Consider the following 14,027-nt stretch of genomic DNA (forward strand, 5'->3'; position numbering starts at 1 on the left):
TTGACGATTCCGTTGGGCAGCTTGGGTTCTGCACGACGTATGAGACATGATGTCTGATGATGCTTCGCGAGGTGAGGCGCTTGTGCATGTCGTCCTTCCTCGGCACCAATTGGCCTTGTCCATGTGTGCTCTAGGGAGCATCTCCGCCTGCCAACGGTGTGGCGCCCACGAGCCAGGGCAAGAGGGCAGGTGGTGCCTTCTTTGGAGGCGGAGATGGCCAGCATGACAGTGTGTCATCCGGGTTTTGACGACATATGGACTTTGCTCCATGTCCTCTTTAGCATGATCATGGCGTCCATAGATGGCATCGTTGCTCAAGCTTCGGAGCTTGTGCTACATAGTGTTTGTTAGCTTTTCCCTTAGTTTTTCATATTCTTTCTGCTGCTTGTTTCGTTGTGTTGAGTTGTGGTGTGCGTTTTGTGGGTTCTGGGTCTTTAAAGCGTCATTGAGTTAACACCCGACTCGGCCTTGTTTCTAAAAAGAAAATTTAAAAAGATGTAGTTTTTTTAACACAACACAGACGCAAGCGCTCATACATACGCGTATACATTCATCCCTATGAACGCACACACGCACACCTACCCCTATGAGCACCTTTAAGAGACTGAGCCGTCATATTATCTTGAGATTTACGAAGTCACCGTAGACGCCTCATCATCGATGGGAACGTCTCATCACATTGAAAGCGCCTCGCCGAAAATCCTGAAATAAATTTAGAAATAATGCGAGCACCAGGACTTGAACCCTGATGGGTTAGGAATACCACTGTCCCTCTAACCATCCAACCACAAGAATTTAAAAAAGATGTAGTTATTGGAAGCCGTGCATAATGAGCAACATTTTAGCCAAAGAAGGCTGCTACTTACTGTACATGCACGGTGGTGGCACGCTCCTTTAACCCAACCGCATCACAGGCCGTATCCCGTATGTCAATCCAAGTGCATTGAACAGACAACACAGTGATTGAAGCAAAACTGTTTTTTAAGGCAACTTGCATATAGGGTGTACCATTTTTAGTACTTAAACTTAAACTGTTATGCATCAGGATCAGATTGCCAGTATCTGTTTAAAACAAGCAGCCAAAACCCCGCTGCTAGCTCTGCAAGTGCACCGCAATATTAGGATCTAATACCGTGATATCGAAGTTTGACCACACATCAAGTATATACTGTATTTTTCTTCTCTGAACTCTCATGATCATCATTGACATGTCCCATCCAAGTGCATCGAGATATCGTAGTTTGAACACCCATGTGGCGGTGTCCGCCAACACGCCGTTCCGGATGCCGACGTTGACCTGCCCACATTTTCTGCCAACTACCAAGATGTCCGTGCATTGCACCGAGCGTCAAGATACATCTTTTTTATAAAACACATATTATGATTGACTCATGCGGAAGTAATTTCATGTGTAAAAACTAATGATATCTCGAGAAAGAGAAGAGATAGGGTGAGGAAGAGTGTAAAAGCCCATGCGGCCATCATGTCAGATTGTTTCAGAGGTTTCCTTTTTTAATTGCTCAACAATGAGGTTGTGGGAGATAAGGATGAACAAGGAAAAGCCTTATCTGCAAATGTGAAGAGAGGTACGGGTATTTTTTTGCAAAATTGCCATAATTTATTTTCTATCCGTCAGATATAGATCAAACGGTCTATCTTGCAAGATGGCAGGCACACCATCGTCACTAACTCATTTTTTATAAGAGTAGAGATAAGCAAGCCACGCAACATTACTTCTTTCAGCACTCAAGCAGCCACTCAACAACCAGAGTACCAGTTTCCATTCACACATACTCCGCCGGCCGCCGGCCGCCGGCCACCGGCAGCTCGCATTTGAGCGGCCAACTCCAAAGGAAAGAGATCATAGGAGAGCTGATGAGGAGGCGTGCGCTCTCTCTACTCCTCCTTGTCGCGGCCACCTGCCTCCCCGTATCGATCGCCACCGACACCATCGACCTGACCGCGTCCATCACCGGCAACCAGACGCTGCTCTCCGCCCGTGGAGCATTCAGGTTAGGCTTCTTCACCCCGCCCGGCAGCTCCGGCGGCAGGACCTACATCGGCATTTGGTACGCACGCATCCCAGTACGGACCGTCGTGTGGGTCGCCAACCGCCGGGACCCGGTCGTCGCGTCCCCGGGCGTTCTCAAGCTCTCCCCCGACGGTCGCCTTGTCATCGTCGACGGCCGGAACACCACCGTTTGGTCCTCCGCAGAGCCCACCGGAAACGTGGCCACCAAGGCCACCGCTCGGCTTCTCGACAGCGGCAACTTGGTCGTGAGCTCCGATGGGAGTGGATCGAGCCAGAGCGTGGCATGGCAGAGCTTCGACTACCCGACGGACACGCAGCTCCCGGGCATGAAGGTCGGGGTGGATCACAGGAGTGGCTTCGCCTGGAACATCACGTCGTGGAGCAGCCCCGCCGACCCCTCCCCGGGGGAGTACACGGTCAAGCTGATCGCCGGCGGACTGCCTGAGTTCTTCCTCTTCCGCGGCCCGGCCAAGATCTTCACGACCGGGCCGTGGAACGGCGTGGTGCTCACCGGCGTGCCGGAGCTCAAGACCGAGGAGTACACATTCGCGCTCGTGTCAAACCCCAACGAGACGTATAGCACCTACTACATCAGCTCCCCGACGCTGCTGACGCGGCTCGTCGTGGAAGGCTCGACGGGGCTGCTGCAGCGGTACGTGTGGGCCGACGGCGCGTGGAACAACTTCTGGTACCACCCGACCGACCCGTGCGACAGCTACGCCAGGTGCGGCCCTTTCGGTTTCGCCTACTGCGACACCGCGCATTCGCCGGAGTGTAGCTGCTTGCCGGGGTTCCAGCCGCGGTCACGGAAGTGGAGCTTCCGGGACGGCTCCGGCGGCTGCGTCAGGAGGACCAAGCTGAGCTGCGGGGACGGCGACGGGTTCTGGCCGGTTAACAATATGAAGCTGCCGGAGGCGACCAACGCGACGGTGCACGCCGACATGACGCTGGACGAGTGCAGGCAGCTGTGCCTGGCCAACTGTAGCTGCAGGGCGTACTCCGCCGCCAATATCAGCGGGGGCGTCGACCGCGGGTGCGTCATTTGGGCCACCGATCTGCTGAACATGCGGCAGTATCCGGCGGTCGTGCAGGACCTGTACATCCGGCTCGCGCAGTCAGATGTAGATGCCTTGAACGTCTCAGGTTAGAACTTCCCGGCCTGTTGTTTTTCTGACCACAGTTTGTACCATTTCGAGCAGTTCTGTCATAATCGTAGCTAAATGCAGCTACTTGATTGATTGCAGTTGCAGGTAAGCGCCGACGCCCCATGGTGATCGCCGTCGCCGCGGCTATTTCCGGCGCGCTTCTTCTGGCAGCCGCTGGCTGCTTATGTTTCTGGAGATACAAGGCGAGGAGGAAGCGGTGGCGTCAGGCGCCTGAAACTGCGCCAGGCAGTGGAGACAACGTGCTTCCATTCAGGGCCAGAAAACACCCTGCTTCGAGCCCAGCACGGGACAGCGAGAACAAGATGAGCTGCGGCGAAGACGATCTCGACCTTCCATTGTTCGATCTCGCCGTGATCCTCGCCGCCACGGACAACTTCGCAGCAGAGAGCAAGCTAGGAGAAGGTGGATTTGGCCCCGTGTATTTGGTAAGATAAATTAAGATCAAGTGAAAGTAGCTCGGATAAGTGGTGATTCCTCGACACCTTGTGATCTTTCAGTTTAGTGCTTATACGAAATATAATGAACAGGGGAGGCTTGAGGATGGGCAAGAAGTAGCTGTGAAGAGGCTGTCCAAGAAATCATCACAAGGCGTCGAGGAATTCAAGAACGAGGTGAGGCTAATCGCCAAGCTCCAGCACAGGAACCTGGTGAGGCTGCTCGGCTGCTGCACCGACGACGATGAGAGGCTGCTCGTCTACGAGTTCATGCACAACAACAGCCTGGACACCTTCATATTTGGTCAGTTCAGTTCATCAATTTTTTTGCACAAGAGAAAACTCGCAACCACTTTCCTATATCAAGTGAACACACAATTAATGTATCTCATTGGATGTATACAATGCAGATGATGCAAAGCGTAAGTTGCTGGGATGGAGCAAACGCTTTGAGATCATTCTGGGGATCGCACGGGGGCTGCTCTACCTCCACGAGGACTCGAGGGTCAGGATCATCCACAGGGATATGAAAGCGAGCAACGTGCTGCTGGACAGGAACATGGTCCCCAAGATATCGGACTTCGGCATCGCGAGAATGTTCGGCGGCGACCAGACGACGGCGTACACCCTCAAGGTCATCGGGACATAGTGAGTATCATAATCTCTGAAACCATCGTGTACGTATACACTGTTTTCGAGATGCTGACTTGTGAGGTGGTGGTCGGTGATCAGCGGTTACATGTCCCCGGAATACGCCATGGACGGCGTGTTCTCCATCAAATCCGACATCTACAGCTTCGGCGTCATGGTGCTGGAGATCGTCACCGGCAAGAAAATCCGAGGCTTTTACGACACCGAGCTCGATCTAAACCTCTGCGGTTATGTAAGTACGAGCAGCATGATTGATAACAGACACAAGTACTGGTCGATCTTTGATTGATTGTGTTGCTAATGTACGATGATGCTGACCATTTTTCAGGCGTGGATGTTGTGGAAGGAAGGCAGGAGCACGGAGCTCCTGGACGATGCGATGGGCGGCAGCTGCGATCACAGCCAGGTGCGGAGGTGCATACAGGTTGCTCTCATGTGCGTCGACGTGCAGCCTAGGAACAGGCCGATGATGTCGTCGGTAGTCATGATGCTGGCCGGCGAGAACGCCACGTTGCCGGAGCCAAATGAGCCCGGCGTAAACCTGGGGAGGAACAGGACAGATACAGGGTTTTCTGAAACTCAAAGTGAGTTCACTGTGACTACGACAGATACAGCTCACAGCAAAAGTTAGTGGAAATCTATGATGCTCCCCATGGTAGTTTAGCTTGGGATGGAATACTATGCACAGATTACAACAAAAGCTTCTTTTTTTTGTCTCACAATTGCTACGCTCCCTGGTGAAGTTTAACCATGACACGCCTAGGGGAAAGAAAAGTGATGTGTTCTATAATTTATAAAGAAAAATCAAGAGTATGTAGCTGCGTACCATATTTTTACAGAAGGAATAAATAGATTTGCAAGAATCCACACGATAATGCAAACATTAACGTGGGAACACCCACTCCACACGCTCAATCTAGCCTAATATCTCACAAAACGTTGTACTCCTTCCATGCCTTGAAGGGCTATCTTCCAGTCTCTAAGTTCACCCAGAATCGTGCTAGCAAGATCAAGTGCATCAATTTGTTCCTTGTTCTTTATCTCCGTTGAAGACTCTGGCGTTGCATTGCTTCCACAGTGCCCATGCCATGCAAATGACCAGACTGCCGAAACCCCTTCTGTCAATCGACCGAAAGTTAGCTCTTTGCCTAAGCCACCCGTCCAAGATAGTGTCGGTGTCCGTCGGGATCGGTAGGTGAAGTTGATCAAGGCATCCGTACCATACTTCGCGAGCGTAGACACACTGAGCCAGAATGTGTTCAACGGTGTCTTCGCTCCGAAGGCAAGTGAAGCACGCCGAGGAGTGATCTTGTAGGCCATGACGCGCCCTTCGATCTGAGGTTCATATCCGATGTTGGGTTGCCAGCCAAGCAAATATCTTCAGTTTTAGAGGGGCGCAGCTTCTCCAAATGCAAGGTGTCGGCGTCAAAACCGACCGATCTCGGGTAAGGGGTCCCGAACTGTGCGTCTGAGGATCGAAGGTAACATGAGACAAGTGACATGATGTTTACCCAGGTTCGGGCCCTCTTAATGGAGCTAATACCCTACTTCCTGCTTGATTGACTTTGATGAGTATAAGGGTTACAAGAGTTGATCTACCTTGAGATCGTAATGGCTAAACCCTAGATGTCTAGCCTATATGATTATGATTACCTATACAGACTAAACCCTCCGGTTTATATAGACATCGGAGGGGCCTAGGGTCGTACAAAGTCGGTTTACAGAGAAAGGAATCTTCATATGCGAACGCCAAGCTTGCCATCCACGCAAAGGAGAGTCCCATCCGGACATGGGGGAAGGCCTTCTATCTTGTATCTTCACGGCCCACTCGTCCGGCCCATGTCACACAGCCCGGACGCCCAGGGACCCCCTAATCCAGGACTCCCTCGGTAGCCCCTGAACCAGGCTTCAATGACGATGAGTCCGGCGCGCAGATTGTCTTCGGCATTGCAAGGTAGGTTCCTCCTCCGAATACTCCAAAGTAGTTGAACAAAAGAACTATATCCTGCTCTATATAATCAGTTACAACCCTGAACCACAAGGGTGAAATACTTAAACAAAACAAGTCATGCCCACTAACAACTTTTTTGGTGAGATGTTATGTTCTGGCCTTATCACTATTTCGAACCGTTTTGTGGCCTCCCGCTCCGCGCCTCGAGGCGCGGCCTCTATTGACACGTCTTATCAAAACAGAGATCGTGTCCCCTTATTGCGGGATTCTCAGCAATACATGTTTGGGTAATCCAATCCTGCCATTTGCACGACCCCTTGGGAATAGGCGAGTTTTAAGGCCCGTGGGGGCGCTTGATATTCACTGCCTTCATAAGAGGATAAGGATCCATCTTTCTATCCCACGCCTTCTTCTTCCTCAGCCCATCCGCCCTCGAGCTCCAGCGCCCAAGATTCAATATTTTTTGTTCCCACCAAACACTCCAGCCATGTCTGGATCCGGCTCTCAAGGCAAGCGGGTGGCCTCCTTCGTAACGAAGAAGGACATCAAGGAGCTCCGGGAGGCGAGGTACTTGACAGCGGAAATCAGACACAGGCTCCCTGCCAAAGAGCAAGTTATCCCCACTCCAGAGCCCGGTGAGAGGGTTGTGTTCCTCCCTCATTTTCTCCGCGCGCTAGGGTTTCCCCTCCACCCCTTTGTTCGAGGTCTCATGTTCTATTACGGGCTAGATTTCCACGATCTAGCCCCGAGCTCCATCCTCCACATCTCGGCATTCCTCGTCGTGTGTGAAGCAATCCTCCGCATCCCCCCACACTTCGGCCTGTGGCTCAAGGCTTTCAACGTGAAGCCGAAGGTGGTCGACGAAGAGAACGCGGATTGCAGCGGCGCCATGGTGAGCAAACTCCCCAACGTTACTTGGCCCAAAGGGGCTTTCATGGAGAGTGTCAAGACGTGGCAGCAGGAGTGGTTCTACATCACCGAACCTCGCAGCACCAAGTGGGCGGCCGCTCCTGCTTTCAGATACGGACCCCCGCTGCGGCTCGCGTCGTGGACCAACAAGGGTCTGGACTGGGGATCATCCAACTAGGTGTTGAGGCTGCAAAAGCTCATCAACAATATCATAGAGAAGGGCACCAGCCTCACTAACATGGTCCAGGTGATGCTCATCCGCCGAACCCTTCCCTGCCAACGCCGGTCTCTCCGCATGTGGGAGTTCAATCCGGAAGGGCCGCAGACCCTGCAATGGTTCTTTGGCACGACGCACGAAGTGATCTGGAAGCTGCTCTTCAAGACTCAAAAGTCGTGGCCACAGACGTCTGAAGACATCGGCCTTGACTGCAATCATCTGGCTTCCCTGGTAAGTGCCATATGTTCGAACACAACTCAGTTCCTCAGTCAAAAAAGGGATGTACTGAGACTTTCATCTTATAACAGGGCTGGACAAAGAAGGCAGACCGGATCAGGTGTCCGGCTCCACTCCCTGAAAACCCAGTTGATCCTCTGTTAATGAAGATGATGGTTCCGGCGCCCTATCAGGCGTTGGAGAAAAAGGCCAAGAAAAAGAGCAAGGAGGCCAAAGGTGGCCTCCGTCTAAAGGGTACTTCAGAGGCAGTGTCCAGAGAGACCGAAACTCACTCCTCCCATGAGGAAGATGAAGATGAAGAGGAGGAGGCAGAGAACAATTCTCCCCCTAAGGGGAGAAGGAAGAAATGGACGGCTTCTGTAGACCCAGAAGCGGAGGCGCTCAAGAGGGGGAAGATATCCCTCCCGGATGGCTCGGATTCGGATGCTGACGCCATCACCAAGTGGCGCCCCAGGCCGAAGCCCCTTGCCGCATTGTAAGTATACAAGGGTGCCTTCCATACGCCCAATCTTTATGATTGTAATTTAACACGTTATATGGTGTAGTCTGTCCCGCGATCTCCCCCAAAAATCATCAGAGGGGAATTTTTTGGACCCGAAGATGATGGAGAGCGAGTCACCCTCGCGAGCCTCCCTGCCTATCACCATGGACGACACCGAAGTGTTGTCCCGAAGGGCCTCTCTGGGCCACGGGGTGGTATGGGAGGACGCCGAAGCGGCGCTAGAGGGTAACGCCTTGGCCGCCAAAAATACGGGGGAAGCAATCCCCACGGAGACTGATGCGGGGGCCTTGACCAGTCCGGCCCCCAGCCGAACACTGTTCCGGAAACCCAAGTGGCTCCGGAATCGAATAGGCGACCCCCCGCAGGGGAGGGGGGAGTGCCAACTTCCGCGGTAACCTCCACTAATCCGGAGGAGCCGAACACACTAATGGAGGCACTGCAATGTGCTTCCGTCGTGGAGGAGCACCACACCTTGATGAGTGTGGTTATTGAAAAGGTTCAGTCCGCCAAACAGCGGGCTAAACGAGGCCGTCACTAGCCTGCTAACAGGATTCAAGGTATGCGATGTAATATTCCTGAACTCTTTTCATATGAAAAAGATGCCTGTGTATAGATAGTAGCCCCTGATACTCTGGTCGTCCTTTGAAAAAGGGTGAACAAAGGATCGATAATATTCGCAGGAGATAATGTACTTTTACATGTTGAGACGCGGGCTTCACTGTTAGCGGCAACCGCCCAGGCCGCCGAAGTAATCGAGCTCAAGCGTAAGCCGGGGCTGGCCGGTGAGGATCTCATCCATATCAACAAGAGATTTGATGAAGCCCAAGGTATGCTTCAAAATATTTCGTTCCTGCCTGTATTAATATGCAGATCTTGAGTCAAAACTCGTGCACTGCTGTGTGTATGATTGCAGGCAGTGCTGCTGCATTCAAGGCCCTTAGGGGTCAGCTTGCCCGGGCCAAGGAGCAGGCAAGGGTGAACAAAGCGGCCGCTGATAGAGCGGCCGAGACCTGAAGTCCAAGCAGGTCGTCTGCTACCAATACAAGGAGCGGGTGGCCGAAGAGGAGCAGGCGCTCAAGGACGCCACCAACAAGTGTGAGTCCCTAGAGGAGAAAAATAAGGCCTAGGCAACCGACCTTGCCAAGGCCCTTAAAGAGGCCGAGGAAGCACGGGCCGAATCCCGAGCGGCGCACGAGGAGATCAAGCAGGCCGGACAAATAGCGGCTGGTAAGCCTTTTTTTTACAGAGTAAATTCGGCAATTAGAAGTATATCTTGCTCACTTGATTGTGGATTGCTCCAGATTCCTTTGCGGATCTTCCAAAGAGTGCCGCCGACGCTGCGCAGTTCTTCCGGGCCCAAGAGGGGCACACGACGGAGAAGCTATTTTGGTCACATTTCGCGGCGCAGGAGCGCCCAGCGCTGTTGAATGACCAGATAGCGCAGTGGTCTGAGCTGTACAGGATGTCCGGATTGGCCATGAGGGAAGTCATAGTTCGGTTGTGGCCAGCCGAACCTGTCCCCGGCAGCTATTTTGGCCTGGTACAGCGACTTGTTGACGCTCTGCCTCGTATTGACGCGGTAAAGCGATCGTCATGTATAAAAGATGCACGGCTGGCCTTTGCCTGTGTCAAGATGCACTGGGCAAAAATGAAGGCCGCCATCGTGGCAGTTGAGGGTCCACCCGGAGGCAAGGATCATCACACGCCATAGCGCTATTTTGAAGACGTCCTAGAGGGTGCCCGCTTAATAGAAGGCCAATGCTCGAAGGACATCATATTGAATGTATCTGAACTACCCAGGCGTTGTATGAGCCAAAGCTTTGTAATATATTTATGTTGTTTATTTTAAAGCGGTTTCCCTCCTGTGCGGTCGTTTTTATCCTGGGAGTTTGCCAGTCGTCGGCTTCATCCCCCACATAGATACTACGGGGGTGTTCGGGCTAGCACATAACCACACTTGACCCAACATCTTGGTCCGTGAAGGAGGTGTTAGTGCGGCGAACTAGGCAATCGGACTATGCGGCTTTACTACTCTCACTTAGCCATAGGAGTTTGACAATGGGACTGTGAGATAGCCCCTAGTGCGCGTGCGACTATCTGAACTTTGATGCCTTAAGCATGTGACTGGAAAGAGTCAGTCCTTCGTGTAATACGGAAGAAATTACTAGAGATTTAGTAGGTCGCCGAATTGCTGACCAGCTCTCGACGCATCATGACAGTCAGCTTTCAGCTTTCTCTACTGAGGTGTTTGACCGAACGAACCAGAAACACAATCGCAGTAGTTCTCCCTTTACTACCTTAGCCGAATAAGCGGAACGTAAGGTGGTAATCACAGGAGCCGAGCAACCCAACTATTGACCAAAGACATGATTCGGAGCCAATGCATATAGTGCCATATTCGGGACGCAGAAGCATACTATAAAAGTGTTCGGACTTATTTTATTTGAAAAATATACGTGGCTGGATAAAGCCCCTGGTGATTTAAATCATGTCGGAGTATATACAACAATCTAACGTAAAGAGGGAATATAGATTAGGAAATAAGCCAATACCGAACAGGGTTGGGAGAAACTGTTTCCATTATAGTCTGATTGATACGTCAAAACATATTTTTACAGAGGATGCGATATGCATCTAGGCTATTTTACATGCCGGGCACAAGGAAAAGCAGTATACAGGTCCTGAAAAGGGAAAGATGATCTTGACGATCCTTTGGATACTCTGCCGCACGTCTGCGCTGCTTGTCACCTTGGTGTGTAATCCTTTGAGAGGATAAATGATTAAGCATACATAAGGGGGCTGGAAGAATGGCCCTTGGTATCATCAAAAAGTGATGTGGGTTGTAAAGAACCTGAAAAATAAGAAGAAAAAGAAGAAGAAGAAGAAAAGGAAGAATATGAGGGTCCGGATAGGGTCGAACCGTATTGTGGACCATATTTTTAGTAGGCCTCCGCCCTAGCCCATGGTATATTTAGTGCGTAGTTATGTACGCGCGGTACATATGCCGCTATAAGTTTGGGGTTTTGATGGAGGCTGAATTGCTAGTCTAGCTCTGGACGAGCCGGACTTCCATTCTGCAGGGTAGACCGGACTCGTTTTACAGTGTCCTGGAGATTGACTACCGATGTAGTATTCGGCTTAATGAGGCCACACTGTACTTCGGCTGCGAGGGCCGCAGTATGCTCCTCCATACAGAGGGAGCGCTCCATGTTTCCATTGACTATTATAACGCCTCGTGGTCCATGCATTTTGAGCTTTAGATAAGCATAGTGCGGGACTGCATTGAAATGGGCGAAAGCGGTTCGTCCGAGCAGTGCATGATAGCCACTGCAGAAGGGGACAATGTTAAAGATCAAGTCTTCGCTTCGAAAGTTATCTGGGGAGCCGAAGATGACTTCGAGCGTTATGGATCCTATGCAACAGGCCTCTACGCCGGGTATTACTCCTTTAAAGGTGGTTTTAGTGGGCTTGATTCTTGATGGATCAGTACCCATTTTACGGACAGTGTCCTAATAAAGCAGGATAAGACTGTTGCCGCCATCCATAAGGACTCACGTGAGGTGGAATCCGTCGATAATTGGATCGAGGACCAATGCGGCCAAACCTCCATGACAGATACTAGTCAGATGGTCTCTGCGATCGAAAGTGATCGGGCAGGCTAACCATGGGTTAAATTTTGGGGCGACTGGCTCTATGGCATAGACGTCCCTTAATGCGCGCTTGCGCTCCCGCTTAGGGATATGAGTAACGTAGATCATATTCATTGTTTTGACCTCGGGGGGAAATTTCTTCTGTCCCCTTGTGTTCGATGGGCGAGGCTCTTCATCGTCGTCCTCGCTGGGCGGCTCTTTCCCCTTATGTTCAGTGTTTAGCTTACCGGCCTGCTTAAAGACCCAACAATTTCTGTTGGTATGATTGGCAGGCTTGTCAGGGGTGCCATGAATCTGGCAAGGCCTATCGAGTATTCTATCCAAACTGGATGGACCATCTTTGTTTCCCTTGAATGGCCTCTTCCGCTGACCAGATTTAGAGCCACTGAAATCGGCGTTGACCGCCGTATCTTCATTGTTGCTTCGACGCTTGTGTTTGTTGCGTCGTAGCTTGCTGTTGCCGTCTCTGGCTTCGGAGGTGCCAGGGTCGCTGGTGCTATTGCTTCTATGATCAAGCCAACTGTCTTCTCCCACGCAAAAGTGGGTCATGAGTGCGGTAAGGGCTGCCATGGACTTCAGTTTTTCTTGGCCGAGGTGTCAGGCGAACCACTCGTCTCGGACGCTGTGTTTAAAGTCCGCGAGGGCTTCGGCGTCCGGGTAGTCCATAATTTGGTTCTTTTTAATTAAGAACCTGGTCCATAACTTCCGGGCTGATTCTCCGGGTTGCTGGACTATGTGAATGAAGTCATCGGCGTCTGGAGGCCGAACATAGGTACTTTGGAAGTTATCTCTAAAGGCATCTTCCAAGTCTTCCCAGCTACGAATAGAGTTTTCTGGGAGGCTGTTTAACCAGTGTCAAGCTGGTCCCTTTAATTTTAGCGAGAGGTACTTGATGGCGTGGAGATCATCACCGCGGGCCATGTGGATATGGAGAAGAAAATCTCCGATCCATACAACGGGATCTGTCATTCCATCGTATGATTCAATGTTCACGGGTTTAAACCCTTTTAGGAACTGGTGCTCCATTACCTCGTCGGTGAAGCATAGGGTGTGTGTGGTGCCTCTGTATCGGGCGACGTCACAACGCAGTTCGGATGAAGTCTGTATGCGGTTTTCGGCCCGAATGAGGTTGTGCCTGCCGCGCCAGGCCAGATGGCCGTCTTCGCGCATCGAAGCTCGCCCCCTCGATCCATAGATCGATCTAGCTTGGCTTGCTCTATTATCCAGGTCCTGCCGTAGGTCGTAGGTGTATCTTGGGGCTGCTGTCTCTCTGCGTTTACGGCGAGGTGGTGGGGGTTGGTGTTCAGCGTAGGTGGCCGCTTTATCTCGTCCACGTGGCGGCCGGTCTCGTTCATCAGCACGGTCATATCTTGACGGTATGGGCTCGACGGCCTTGTCGTCAAATTGTGGAAGTAGCCGACGCTTCGGATAACTCTTAGTTGGTCGTTGAAAGTTGTACTCTTTGGCAGCCAAGACTTGGGTCCATCTGTCGTTGAGTGTATCTTGCTCGGCTTGGAGCCGTTGCTGCTGCTTTTTTAGACTTCTCGCCGTGGCGATTAGCCGATGCTTAAAGCGCTCCTGCTCGAGTGATTCCTCTGGCACGATGAAGTATTCATCGCCGAGGCTCACATCGTCTTCGGAGAGCGGTAGATAATTACTATCTTCCGAGTCCCCGTTCCCGACCGGATCGTCAGGGTTGACTTGCCCCTCTCCCACGTTGTTTTGTTCGGATGTGGGCTCGACGGGGGCTTCGGTATCTTCGGCACCCTCCGGAGTGTTATCATCTCCGGTGCCGGTATTACTGTCTTTGCCACAACGCGATTTTGAGCGGTGTCGCTGGCGTCGACGTTTCGGTGGTGCCTCATCAGGTTTGTCCTCTACCGGATCTTTCCTGTTTGCATCGTCATCCTCTTTGGGTGTGTCCACCATGTATACGTCGTATGTGGAGGTGGCCATCCAAAGAACGGTAATCGGCGGGTCCTGTCCTTGTTCGACTCCGGCATCGTCGTCCAAACGTCGATGTCTTCGGAGGCGTAATCCAGCATGTCGGTTAAGTCTTCGACAGTGGCTATGAAGTGGGTGGTGGGTGGGACGTAAAATTCCCCGCTCTCAGCCCCTAGTTCGGGATGGGCTTAGTTCGGAAGTGATTCCTCTATAATAGCGAGGGATCTCATTAAGTCTAGGGCCCCGTTTAAGAGCAAGGTTTGGACGTGGAAGCGAGAGTCCGCGGGGGTGGCCAGGGTGAAAGCCTCATGGCCCTGCCTACTTGGCACGGACT

General features: G+C 51.9%; 1 protein-coding gene across 1 annotated transcript; it reads left to right on the forward strand.

Moving 5' to 3' along the window:
- Positions 1–1,749: 1,749 nt before the first annotated feature.
- On the forward strand, positions 1,750–5,096 carry LOC123062266 (receptor-like serine/threonine-protein kinase SD1-8). Its single transcript, XM_044485712.1, has 6 exons — positions 1,750–3,175; positions 3,277–3,623; positions 3,726–3,936; positions 4,043–4,280; positions 4,365–4,515; positions 4,612–5,096. Exons 1-6 carry the CDS (start codon positions 1,876–1,878, stop codon positions 4,912–4,914), a joined length of 2,550 nt encoding a protein of 849 aa, XP_044341647.1. The 5' UTR covers positions 1,750–1,875; the 3' UTR covers positions 4,915–5,096.
- The last annotated feature ends 8,931 nt before the right edge of the window (positions 5,097–14,027 follow it).

This window comes from Triticum aestivum, chromosome 3A, assembly GCF_018294505.1.
Source record: "Triticum aestivum cultivar Chinese Spring chromosome 3A, IWGSC CS RefSeq v2.1, whole genome shotgun sequence".
Lineage (NCBI taxonomy): Eukaryota > Viridiplantae > Streptophyta > Magnoliopsida > Poales > Poaceae > Triticum > Triticum aestivum.

Bases quoted from the DNA above. Each gene is read 5' to 3' on its own strand.
- LOC123062266 (XM_044485712.1), top strand. From the start codon at position 1,876: ATGAGGAGGCGTGCGCTCTCTCTACTCCTCCTTGTCGCGGCCACCTGC. The intron at 3,176-3,276 runs GTTAGAACTTCC...GATTGATTGCAG, and splicing joins AGATGCCTTGAACGTCTCAG to TTGCAGGTAAGCGCCGACGC. The intron at 4,281-4,364 runs GTGAGTATCATA...GTCGGTGATCAG, and splicing joins CTCAAGGTCATCGGGACATA to CGGTTACATGTCCCCGGAAT.